The sequence below is a fragment of the Bos grunniens genome, chromosome 4 (genome assembly GCF_055505025.1).
Source record: "Bos grunniens cultivar Pamir isolate PY7600 chromosome 4, Bosgru_T2T1.0, whole genome shotgun sequence".
In the NCBI taxonomy this organism is placed as follows: Eukaryota; Metazoa; Chordata; class Mammalia; order Artiodactyla; family Bovidae; genus Bos; species Bos grunniens.
Genome location: NC_141168.1, coordinates 96428462 through 96441440, shown reverse-complemented (window position 1 = coordinate 96441440; position 12979 = coordinate 96428462). Strand labels below are relative to the sequence as shown.

The 12979-nt window shown below is 37.3% G+C and overlaps 1 protein-coding gene across 5 annotated transcripts in view; it reads right to left on the bottom strand.

The window, feature by feature from the left end:
* The window catches only part of AGMO (alkylglycerol monooxygenase), a 438246-nt gene that overhangs the window by 312287 nt on the left and 112980 nt on the right, over window positions 1-12979 (bottom strand). The window contains exon 4 of one of the 5 annotated variants that reach the window (XM_086397594.1): window positions 548-12390. The exons of the other annotated variants lie outside the window; for them this stretch is intronic. Within the exon in view, the coding sequence (XP_086253720.1) occupies window positions 11909-12390 (482 nt within the window). The 3' untranslated portion in view covers window positions 548-11908. Of the gene's footprint in view, window positions 1-547; window positions 12391-12979 lie in introns of those variants that run through there. 5 annotated transcript variants of the gene reach the window in all.

Sequence of the window (12979 nt, the reverse complement as noted above, 5' to 3'; positions counted from 1 at the left end):
TAAGGTCTGGATATATGGCGTGCAATTTAATCTTTTAACTTTTATAGGAAGACTCTGGTAGAGTGTTGGAAAGAGAAACTAGATGGGACAGCTTTGAGGAGCATATTGCAAGAAATTTGAAAGTGAAGAGAACATTAATAGTCAAAACAGTCATATTAGCACGACTTCAGTTTTTTTAACACGTTAAAAAGTTTTACCTATTACAGGGGCTTATAAAGCTTCCAACAGTAAGAAATAATAGACTCTATCTGTTTCTCTAATCTTACAGCTTCAAGTATCCATAATCAGGATGCTAGCAGATTGACTTTCACAAATTAAAATATCAATTTGAAGTCTTATTAAAGATGGGAATAGTTCCAAATACTATAATGTGACCTAAGTGAAACTGCTCCTCTCAAACCTATGTAACACCAAAACTAAACTTTGAGTAACCTTAGATCACTTAAAAATCTTTGCTATTTTTTCACTGTTATTATTTTTTAATTTTTAATTCCCTAGGACAGAAACTAAAAGAACATAAATATTTAATCTTATATACATACAGAACTTTTTAGAATACTCATACACACAAATATTTATTTCAAATGTACCCTTTTTTTTGAGGGAGTGAATGAATAGGTAACATTTCTTTTTATTATATATGGCATGCATATATTTTTATGAATAACTAAATACATTCATAATCTTCGACCCAAACTGTATATATTTTAAAAGAATAACCAGATCCTTCGGGGACAAACAGCTGCCTCTGAATAAAAATTAAGTGCTTGTGGGGATATATCTGCCCTCTGGATTTCGTGATATATTGCAACTCCAACACATTCAGATGAACACATTTCCCTAAGTGGCTTATTTATACCTCTAGACTAGTGTGCACATAAATCAGAATCATACCCAATTGTCATCATTATCATTTCCCCATTTCCTCTATAATTCTTTGTATTGATATTGCACACTGGTATGATCTCACAACTTTGCAAGCTGGAGATGAGATATTAAATACCATGACCATTAGTGGACAGAGGTAATACACTGAAGTACAGGACTTTAAACTTAATATTCTCTGACTTCATCATATTTCTAGTCATAAACTATGATACTAATAGTACCCCCCTCAAAAAATAAGATAATAATTATGGGTCTACATGGAACCTCTTATGAGCCTATTCCATTCTGTATAAAAATGAGATCATGGCCCAGGATACTTCTTTCTGCTTTAATTATCAATGAATAATGTCATGATTGTCATGTCTCAGCCATACTTGGCAGGGCATGAAGGGGAATCTTCACTCTTGAATGTTGTTTAGTAGCTTAACTATAAATGAGGATTACCTCTACACTATAGCAGCATTGTTTAAGAGACAATGTTAACTTTGTGATTAATGAGGTGATGGATGAGGCACATATGACTGTTTCCAGGTTCATTCCAGCATTTTTCTCAACTGCAATCCCAGCCAACACTGTCAGCACTAATGACAAGATGACCAGATAATGTTTCACCTGCAAGTGGGGATCTTGACTACAATTTTAAATTTCCAAAACTTCCACAAGGCACAGCTCTTATGCAAAGCCAAAAATTTTTTCTTTTCTTTCAGAAAGCTTAAAAACAAATGGGACAGCAAATCTCTGAGGAGGAAAAGCAGCAGTTCAGTTTGCATTTTTGGAAATCATATAAGTATAGACTGATTAGTGGGGTGATTCAGCTGCACAGAGGCTGGAACATCCAAACAAGGAATTTTGTATTAAAAAAAAATGAAAGAAACGAACTTATACACAAAACAGAAATAGACTCACTTACGGCTATAAAAGGGGAAAGGTGCAGAGAGACGGACTGTAGCCCACCAGGCTCCACTGTCCATGGGATTTTCCAAGCAAGAATCCTGGAGTGGATAGCCATTCCCTTCTCCATAACATATACACACTGTTAAGTTCAGTTCAGTCGCTCAGTCGTGTCCGACTCTTTGTGACCCCACGAATCGCAGCACGCCAGGCCTCCCTGTCCATCACCAACTCTCGGAGTTCACTCAGACTCACGTCCATTGAGTCAGTGATGCCATCCAGCCATCTCATCCTCTGTTGTCCCCTTCTCCTCCTGCCCCCAATCCCTCCCAGCATCAGGGTCTTTTCCAATGAGTCAACTCTTCGCATGAGGTGGCCAAAGTACTGGAGTTTCAGCTTTATCATCATTCCTTCCAAAGAAATCCCAGGGCTGATCTCGGAATGGACTGGTTGGATCTCCTTGCAGTCCAAGACACTCGCAAGAGTCTTCTCCAACACCACAGTTCAAAAGCATCAATTCTTCGGTGATCAGCCTTCTTCAGAGTCCAACTCTCACATCCATACATGACCACAGAAAAAACCATAGCCTTGACTAGACACTACCATATATAAAAGAGATAACCAACATGATCTATAAGCACAAGAACATATACTCAATATATGTAAAAACATATAATGGAAAATAATCTGAAAAACAATCTGTATAACTGAATCACTTTGCTGTACACCTGAAACTAACACAGTATTGTGTATCAATACTTCAATAAAAAAATAAAGTACCCAAAAAAAAAAGAATTCTAACAATAAAGATGACCCTGAATCTGAATGACGTATCTATTCAAAATGCTTGAGCCCACAGATGTTGATGAAAAGTTTTTGAAAGACATATTGAATTTTAGCATCTTGCAAAATGCTTTCAAGTCTTTGAAGTTAAGGACTGTGATGATTCAAACCTCTACCTTCACAGCACCTGTATACAGTGGTCTGGACCACTCAGACGTATGCAAGTAGAAAATTATTTTAACCTATTCCCCTTCTATAAAATGACAATACAGAACTAAATCTGGAATATCTTCAGCATCCTGAAACACGATAGAATCATAATGTTTCAGAATTGAGACTAGACTTTAGATGTCACCCAGACCTTCAATTTTACACATTAAGAAAGTGAAGTGAAGTACTGATTTGAAAATTGTCACACAGTCCTGTAGTAAAATCACAGGAAGAACCTGATGTCACAATTATAAAATATTTTATTGTGAAAATGTATTTGTTTTATGTTTTACTAACATTAATATGATCATATATCTTGACAATATTTAAAGGAATTTTGTCATGGTGATATTGACGAGTAGGTTGTGCCAATCGCTATTGGCGTACATTGTCAATATACATTATGAAACCAAAATATTCCATCTTTCTATGTGAATGAATTCTTTTATAAGATAACTGAGCGTGTGTAATGTGATTAAGAGTAGACCTGAAAGTAATGTACGAATGCCCATTTAGAACAAACCTGAGTAGGGAACCAGGCAATAGGAGATCTGGCGTCCTACTTTTACAGTTCCAAATTATTGACTGAACTCGCTACGTTTATCACATATTTCACTAGCAGAGGCAAACCTAACTTTCCTCAGTGCAATATATTAAGATCTGTAAATCTACAAATAAACTTGCAAAGAAGGAATTTAGGTGTGAAAGTGAAGTCGCTCAGTCATGTCCAACTCTTTGGAACCCCATGAACTGTAGCCTACCACGCTCCTCTGTCCATGGGATTTTCCAGACAAGACTACTGGAGTGGGTTGCCGTTTCCTTCTCCAGAAGCTTCTCCACCCAAAGATCGAGCCCAGGTCTCCTGCATTGTAGGCAGACACTTTACTGTCTGAGCCTCCAGGGAAGTCCTTTTAAGTGTATTAAATGTAAATCAAATAATGCTTCTCCATCTCATTTAGAATCTCTAATGTTGTAACTCAGCTAGACATGACTGTAGGCTAAAGAAGAAAGAAGGAAAATAATTTGAGAGGCAGGACTTAAAGAGGATTTAACTGAGCTGTAAATATAAATAGTTATATTTTCCATATGAGATCTAAAATAAAACAAACAAAAATTCATTTCTGTGAGCCCTGATTTTCAAACCCTGGGATAGAAATACTCACAAATCATCACTCAGTACAGCATCAGCAATGAACTGGAGTTTAATAATCAAAGCAAGTGAGATGTTGGGTCTGGTTCAAATTGGACTGAGGCAAAATTTCTAGGCAAGCCATAGAAGTGTCACTTTAAGCGGAAGCTTATTGATATAAATATGTACAAAGTGGGAATGCATTTCAAAGTAGAAATCTAATTTCACTTCTGGTTTGTTTTTAATCCTAAAGGACTAGAAGATGACCTCAATTACCAAGAATCACTGCTGTTTGAATAAGCAGAGGACATTAAGAAGGAATTGTAGAAACCAAGGTAACAGTTTTCCAAAACAGGGTCTCACATTACAAAGATTTCTATGAGAGTACATTAATCCACACATGAATTGTATCACTCTTGACTTTTTACTGACAGTTGTAAATTATAACACTCATGAAAAATTCAGTCTCTGAAGACAGTCTTTCCATGGAATGCTTCTTCAGAAGATCCATGGAGGGCAGGACATGAAGAAAGGATACTGTTGTTTCATCTTCATCTTTCTATGGGTATAAAGTGTATTATTTATGGGCTTTCCTGGTGGCTCAGTAGTAAAGAATCCACCTATCAATGCAGGAGACATGGATTCTATCCCTGATCCTGGAAGATTCCCACATGCTGTGGAGCAATTAAAACCTGTGTGCCACAACTAGAGAGCCAGTTCTCTAGAGCCTGGACGCTGCAACTTCTGAGCCCGTGTACCACAATTACTGAACTCTGTGCACTGAAAGCCCCTGCCCACAGCAAGAGAAATCACCACACAGAGATGCCCGCACATCACAACTAGAGAAAAACCCATGCAGCCACGAAGACCCAACACAGCCAATAAATAAATCCAAAAAAAAATTGTTTTAAGTATATTATTTTCTCTACAACTTTCTCCTTCCAACTTTATTCTTTTCAAAAACTCGGAGAAAAATTATGAATCTGGGTTTGTGGTGGTAGTGGTTTTAATCTTTTTTGTTTTTCTTTTCTTGTAGAGTTCTTTCTGACTAGGTCCTGGGTTTGTGTTCTCTGAGAGGAGAATGAAATGCTGAAGAACCAAAGAGCCTTTGAAAACTGTTGAGAAGGCTATGTCTGCTGGACTTTAAAATATTTGACACCCGTTTCCAAATATTGTATTGCAGGCAGATGAAAATAACATAGGTTTGTGTCAAATAATGTGCTACATACACATTCACTCCATCTTCTTGTATAATCCTACCATCATATACCATGATATAACTAAATTCAGCAAAGCAGTACATCAGTGAATGTAAATGAGTAAGAAGTTAGGGCACGGAAATGAGAAAACATTGTCTATTTGCCAGTAGAATATAAAGTTTCATAATTTATAGACTTTGAAAGGAAAAAACAGGCAATTCTTGGAGGCCACCTAATATTTTAGGTGGCTGGTATCTAAAATGCCAATGAAGTATGACCAGTTCCCAGTGAGTCAGTAAAATAACTTTTTTTCCTTATTGGATTCCAAATTTCTTACCATTAACTATCACAAGAAATAGTATTACCTGGATACTAGACCCTCAAAAGTGATATTTCCTTTCTTTTTAAATTTTATGTCTCTTCCTCAGAATCACTGCTATGAAATTTGTTTTCTCATACATGAAAGCAGTAGAAAGATTGAGTCAATTTCAGATTTTTGAGTCAAAAGTCTAACAGAATAAAAAGGCCAGTATACTTAGCAAGCAATTTTAAGTTATTTACCTAAATGTCAACATTCTCCCACAGTCATTCCATTTTTAAAATAATGCACACGTCAGCTCACTCCTTCCCTGCCTCTGCTTTGAAAGCTGTAATTTTAACTTGGAGTTCATGCTTGAAACTTTGACGAAATGTAGGAATCATCATGAATAATCCATAGGGACAACTTTTATAGATGATAACCTAAAGCTTTGTTGCCCCAGAATTTCTGTGTGGTATTATTCAACGTTTAAAATCATCTTCTACACATCCATTTAAAAATGTTACAACTGTTCCAAGTGATGTCACTGCCTCTCAGGTTAGGGCAAGGAGACCAGTAGAGAAAAAGAGATATTCTATACTTCTCAGGCATAATTCTGTCCAAAATTACACACGTCCATTCCTGACGGCTATTTAGCTGCATATTATGGAGAAAATAATATCTTATGAAAAGACCAGGAAGGCATTATTGTCTAAAGGTATGGACTTGTCAATGTGGAGCAAACTTTCCAAACTTTATTCAAAGGTGTTACACGACCTAAACATTTCCAGTTGTAGCGCATAGCTGCACGGCATTACAGCAGCTTATGCTACAGCTGAAAACCAAAAACAGCTGAGTCCTCTTTCCACAAAGGCTGTGAATCCAAAAACTGCCTGCAAGTCAGAATCACCTCAGAACATTAAACCAGTACAGATTCCTTGATCTTGTACAGATGCAAGATTCCCTAACAATAGAGGTTATCATTCTGCTGTTCCTTCATGACTCTTGAGAATCTATATGAAAATATAAGTAAATAAAAACATGGCAGATGAATAAATACATAATCACAGATTCTGATTCCTAGCCAAATTTGAGAAAGACTTCTGTGCTGGACATCTGTTAAATGTGAGTCACCTTGCAACCACTTTTTTATATTTTGAAGGAAATCCCCAAATATAAGATGGTGAACCCTTGAACCCTTCCCCCATATGTATTAAAGAGACATATAACCTCCAGAGAAATGTTCCATCTTTTACCAGCTACCATCCACTCATGGGAAAAATAAAGCCTGTTTGTAGGGATAGTTTAATCGTATGTATGAATTAAATACAGCTCTAACCTTAATTGGAAAATAAGCATAGACAAGTGGAAAACCCTGAACTTTTAAGTTAGGAGAAATTGAATTCATATACCTAATGCATTCCCTAATTTGATATATCACCTTAAGCACATCACTTAATCCCTCTAGCCCTTTAATTCCTTCCCTATGAAATGTGAAGGTATGGTTTGGTCGTCTCCAAGGGTCCTTCTGTAAGAGGAGGGACCACTTCTCTCAAGTATCCTTGAGGACACACTGAAGCACAAGGAAACAGTTTCACTGTTTTTGTTTTGTTTTTTTTTCCTTTCCAGACTCAGCTTGGAGCAGACTGTAAAGTGATCACTGAAGCAAACCAGCCAATACACTCTACAAAAACCAGAAGAGTGAATCCAACACATGCTCACAACAGGCTGTGACTTTCCTGTCTGCTGACAGACATCAGATCTTGTCACTAGCACAGTCAATGGGGTGCAAAATCCTCCGGAATTTGCTGAACTGAACGGGACGCCACACAGAACGATGGGAACCTCAGACACTGGCCATGGCAGATGTTGTCAACGCTGATCCTGTTCCTGTTCTCACTCCAGGGCCAGCCAGAGAGTCTGTTACTTACATTAAAGACAAGGCTCTTCAGATCAGATCAAATCTCAAGTCATTCTTTTGACTTAATCAAGACCTCCTCTTTCATTTGTGAGTTAATGATTCGATTTTTGAAAAATATATACCCCAGATAACCAACTTTATCTGAAATTTAGGGCCCAAGAACTTTAATCCATCAGGCGGTTCAACATCTGGGCTAAGTACTGGAAATGTAACTTTGTGCAATAACTTTACATCCTGTGATGTCAGACAAATGAGCTAATAACTTTGAGCCTGTGAGCAATGCAGCTCTGAGACTGGGGAAGTTAGACACCAATTGCTCATGCACACTTTTCATTAGAATCAATATGCATATCTATAGAGACAAAGCAAAGATGCATTGTTTTACACAACCATTTGTTCTGCAGAAATGACAGCCATTAAAAAACCTTTAATTTTTATGGAAACAAGGGGACAATCCAAAATAAGAGGCCCTTTTATGTTAGTGCTACCAGAGTTTAAAATGACAAAAGTGAAATGAGGCAAGATCAGGAAAGGGAAGAAGCCAATCAGAGCCCAGAAAAACAGAAGGACCCTAATACAAACATGGGTGATGTGAGGCTCAGCCTGAATTCATAGAATTCTAAAGCTGGAAAGGCCCAAGAAAGACCTAGGAGAAAATGAGTCCCTGGGACTTTAGGTGATTTTCTTAAATTCATAGGACTAAAACCAGGAGCCCTGGACTCCTGAGTCCATGTTCTTTCCCCTCCAGTCCATAGCTACAGTTTTAGGTTATTAAGTAGCTCCACAGAACATGCACGGCTCAAAACAGAAAGAGGTTACCGTTTTTGTTTTTTTTTTTCATGGACTACCACAGGATGAAAACAAAGAAGCGATGGATGGTGGTTTAGGTTGGAACACTGGCAGACAGAATTTTGTGGGAGACATTCAAATGAAAATTGACCTTTCCTCTCAGGCATCTTGCATTCCTGCATTCCATCTGCACTGAGGGCTTACCTTGTGCCTGGGCATTTCCTCCCTATAAAGAGGACAGGAATATAAATAGATGGCTGCAAAAAGTAGATCTAGGAGTGGTGATAAGAAGTTAGTAAAAGGGCTGGATTTGTAAGAAGGACCAGATTACGAAGAAGTTGTCCTTGATAGAAATTTTCAACAGCCAAGAGTCAGTGAATGACTTTAAGCAAAAAGTGATTTGAACAGATTTATTTAAGAAAATTACTCTGGCTCCTTGACAAGGTAAGTGGAAAAAAGAAGGGAAGAGAGCAAGGTGACCAAATCAGAAGCAGTTACCATAGCCTGAGAAGATAGTGAGCGCGAAAGAAAACAGATACAGAAATGTTTTCATCAGTAGTTATTTCTGAGATGGAAACATTAGTCTCTCGTAATACTTAGAAAGTGATTATAAATGGCTCATGCATGTAATAAAGCAAAGTTCTTTTTTCCAGATTAAAGAATGAGTAATTCAGTCATGTGGAAGAAAGTACAGGTTTATGAGCACAGAGAAGCTCTGGTCAAGGCATCTTTAAAGTTCTGAGAGAAAAATAGCTAAGTCAGTTGAAGATAACTTCCTAAAGTTTGTAGTGGGGGATGAAGTAGGAATGGGAATTGGGTAGCCTTGAGCAGGTAGCTAATGTCATGGATGGGCAAAGGACAGTTACAGATATGGAGAAAACCATATCATTGCATAGAATAAAGAATCGTACCATTTTCTGTCACTAAGTCACAAATTGATAACCAGATATTACAAGCAGGGTAAGATCAGATTAAAAATTTTAGTTGCCCTTATTTGACTGGAACTCTCCTGCTAAGTCACTTCAGTCGCGTCCGACTCTGTGTGACCCGAGACGGCAGCCCACCAGGCTCCTCCCGTCCCTGGGATTCTCCAGGCAAGAACACTGGAGTGGGTTGCCATTTCCTTCTCCAATGCATGAAAGTGAAAAGTGAAAAGTGAAAGTGAAGTCGCTCAGTCGTGTCCGACTCTTATCGACCCCACGGACTGCAGCCCACCAGGGTCCTCCGTCCATGGGATTTTCCAGGCAAGAGTACTGGAGTGGGGTGCCATTGCCTTCTCCGGGAACTCTCCTGGGTCCATACTAATTCAAACACTCCTCCAAATTAGTTGATTCATTAGGATCATACTATAAAACACTTTTAGATGGAAATTTTTTATTTTCCATTTCATAAGAGAAGTTTATAGTGTGATTCTTATAATTTATATTTTTGAGTCTTTACTACTACATATATATATATATATATATTAGAAAAGTCACCTGCTATTGCCACAAGAAGGTGCTAGTAATTGTTTGAAGCCTCAATCAAGTCCCACCTAAGATTAAAGTGAGAACTAAGTGTGTTGGTCATGATAACAGAATTATTGAATTATTCATTAATAAGAAATCCTCCCAGCCAAAGGCTCTCAGGTGTCAGAGAGAAATGGAAGCAGAGATAGCATTAATATATATTGTGACATCATCACAAGACTGTGGACTTGAAGGAAAATTACTTCTAGACTTTAATAGTTTCTCTTCACTGCTTTAAAAGGAAATATTGGCGTATAAAAGGGAAAGGAAATAAGGGAGAAAATATGATGGTTCTGAGTATAAAATATTTTATTGCAGAGATCCTATCCATAGTTTGTAATAATGGGAAGGTCTGGAAAAGTGCTGTGGAAAAGTCAGTAGGAAAAGACCTTGAGAACACTTTGAGAGTGACATAAGTGTTGGGAGTTACCACCAAGTCCTTGAACTGCTGCCAAAGAGATGAAAGCCTAACGTGAAGAAGAACTAGATAGTTTCCTTGATTCTAGAAAGTCGTAAAGCATCTCTAACAATAAAGAGGAACATTTCATAATGAAAAGAAGATCAATCCATAAAGAAACTATAACTGTCTTAATTGTATATACCTAATAGTATAGCTTTCACTGACAGAGTGGCAGTGACATATAAATTACCATGTGTAAAATAGATAGCTAATGGGAAGCTGCTATACAGCTTAGGGAGTTCAGGTCAGTTCTCCGTGGTGACCTGAGGGGTGGGACTCCGGTGGGGTGGGAGGGAGGCTCCAGAGGGAGGGGATATATACACACATATAGTTGATTCACTTTGTTGTACAGAAAAAACTGACACAGCATTGTAAAGCAACTATGCTCCAATTTAGAAAAAAACACTTTACCAGACCAATCAAAAAAAAAAAAAAGGAAAGAAAGAAAATGACAGAAAGAAAAGATAAAATCTGTATTCAGACTTGGATATTTAACATACCTTTCAATAACTGATAAGACAAGTAGACAAAAAAAAATCTTACTAAGGATACAGAAATTAGATCAATTTTGTGCATTTTATTGTTTAGGATCCACTACTACAGAATTCAATTCTTTTTGATAACTCTTGTAATTTGGGGGCTAAATGCTGGACCATAACCAAGTTAAATAATTTTCAAAAGACTGACATAGTACAGAGCATGTTCTCCGAACACAGTGATTAATCTAGAAATCAGTAAGAAAAATCCAACTAGAAAAAAAAAAAAAAAAAGAAAAATCCAACTAGAAAACTACCAACTGGAAATTAAGCAATACACTTATAAGTAACACAATGATGCAAGAAGTCACAACAAACTGAATGACAATAAAAACATATATCATACATTGTGAGATAAATATAAAGCTGTCTTTTGAGCATAATTTATAGTTTTAGTGCACAAAAAAGGTTAAAAATCAATGCTATAAATATTTATATTAAAAGTTAAAAAATAAAATTAAGCTGAGAGGAAAAAGAAGAAAATAATAAAAGAGCAGAAATAAAGGAAACATAAAATAAACATACAGAAGAGATTAAAGTAACATATTCCTATGAAAAAAATTGAGGAAGTGGTACATTAGCAGTAAGACTGATCAAGAAAATTATAAGGAAGGCACACATTACCTACATAGGAAATAAAAAGAAGATATTCTAAAGTCTACAGTTTTCAAAACAATGTCAATAGGATGAAATTATAAATAGTTTCACTGCAACATATTTTGAAAGTTTAGATAAACTGAACAAATACCTAGAAGCAAAAATCTATAAGGAAGAAAACAATAATTAGAACACCTTCAGTTCAGTTCAGTTGCTCAGTCGTGTCCAACTCTTTGTGACCCCATGAATCGCAGGCCTCCCTGTCCATCACCATCTCACGGAGTTCACTCAAACTCACATCCATCAAGTCAGTGATGCCATCCAGCCATCTCATCCTCTGTTGCCCCCTTCTCCTTCTGCCCCCAATGCCTCCCAGCATCAGAGTCTTTTCCAATGAGTCAACTCTTCGCATGAGGTAGCCAAAGTACTGGAGTTTCAGCTTTAGCATCATTCCTTCCAAAGAACACCCAGGACTGATCTCCTTTAGAATGGACTGGTTGGATCTCCTTGCAGTCCAAGGGACTCTCAAGAGTCTTCTCCAACACCACAGTTCAAAAGCATCAATTCTTCGGCGCTCAGCTTTCTTCACTGTCCAACTCTCACATCCATACATGACCACTGGAAAAACCATAGCCTTGACTAGATGGACCTTTGTTGGCAAAGTAATGTCTCTGCTTTTCAATATGCTATCTAGGTTGGTCAAAACTTTCTTCCAAGGAATAAGCGTCTTTTAATTTCATGGCTGCAATCACCATCTGCAGTGATTTTGGAGCCCCCCAAAATAAAGTCTGACACTGTTTTCACTGTTTCCCCATCTATTTCCCATGAAGTGGTGGGACCGGATGCCATGATCTTCGTTTTCTGAATGTTGAGCTTTAAGCCAACTTTTTCACCCTCCACTTTCACTCTCATCAAGAGGCTTTTTAGTTCCTCTTCACTTTCTGTCATAAGAGTGGTGTCATCTACATATCTGAGATTATTGATATTTCTCCCGGCAATCTTGATTCCAGCTTGTGCTTCTTCCAGCCCAGCGTTTCTCATGATGTATTCTGCATAGAAGTTAAATAAGCAGGGTGACAATATACAGCCTTGACGTACTCCTTTTCCTATTTGGAAGCAGTCTGTTGTTCCATGTCCAGTTCTAACTGTTGCTTCCTGACCTGCATATAGTTGTATATTTCCTAAGGAAATTAAATCTATAGTTAGAAACTGCCTCAAACTAAACATCCAGCCCCAGATGTTTTCATGAATGAATTCTATCAATCAGTAAGGATGAAACAGTGCCCAATTTAAACACTAGAACTCTATATACTACAAAAAGCAGGAATACTTCCCATTTTTATTTTGTGGTAGCATTTCTTCTGTACAAATTCTAAAAGTAAAATTGTAAAAAAGGAAAATAATAGGGCAAAATCTACAAAAATAGATGAAAAAACATTAAAATATGAGATGTATCAGAGCTGGAGAAAAAAGGTAATATCACATACCTAAAAACATTACTGAGGACCAACTTGTTTAATAGGTCTTATGATTTTTATTCAGCTAGATTTACACATGAATGAAATGTGTATGAGGTGGATGAGAAGCACTAGACGCCAGAAGCTATTAGAAGTAAATGAGAGAATTTATAGGACAAAGCGATATGAGTAGAGAGAGAGAAGAGAATGCTGGTGATCAGAAGACGGTGCTTTGTTTTTAAGTATGGGAACACATGAGAAGATTTAAAAGAGAGAGAAAGAGAGAGATACAAGACTCATGGCCAACAATGTC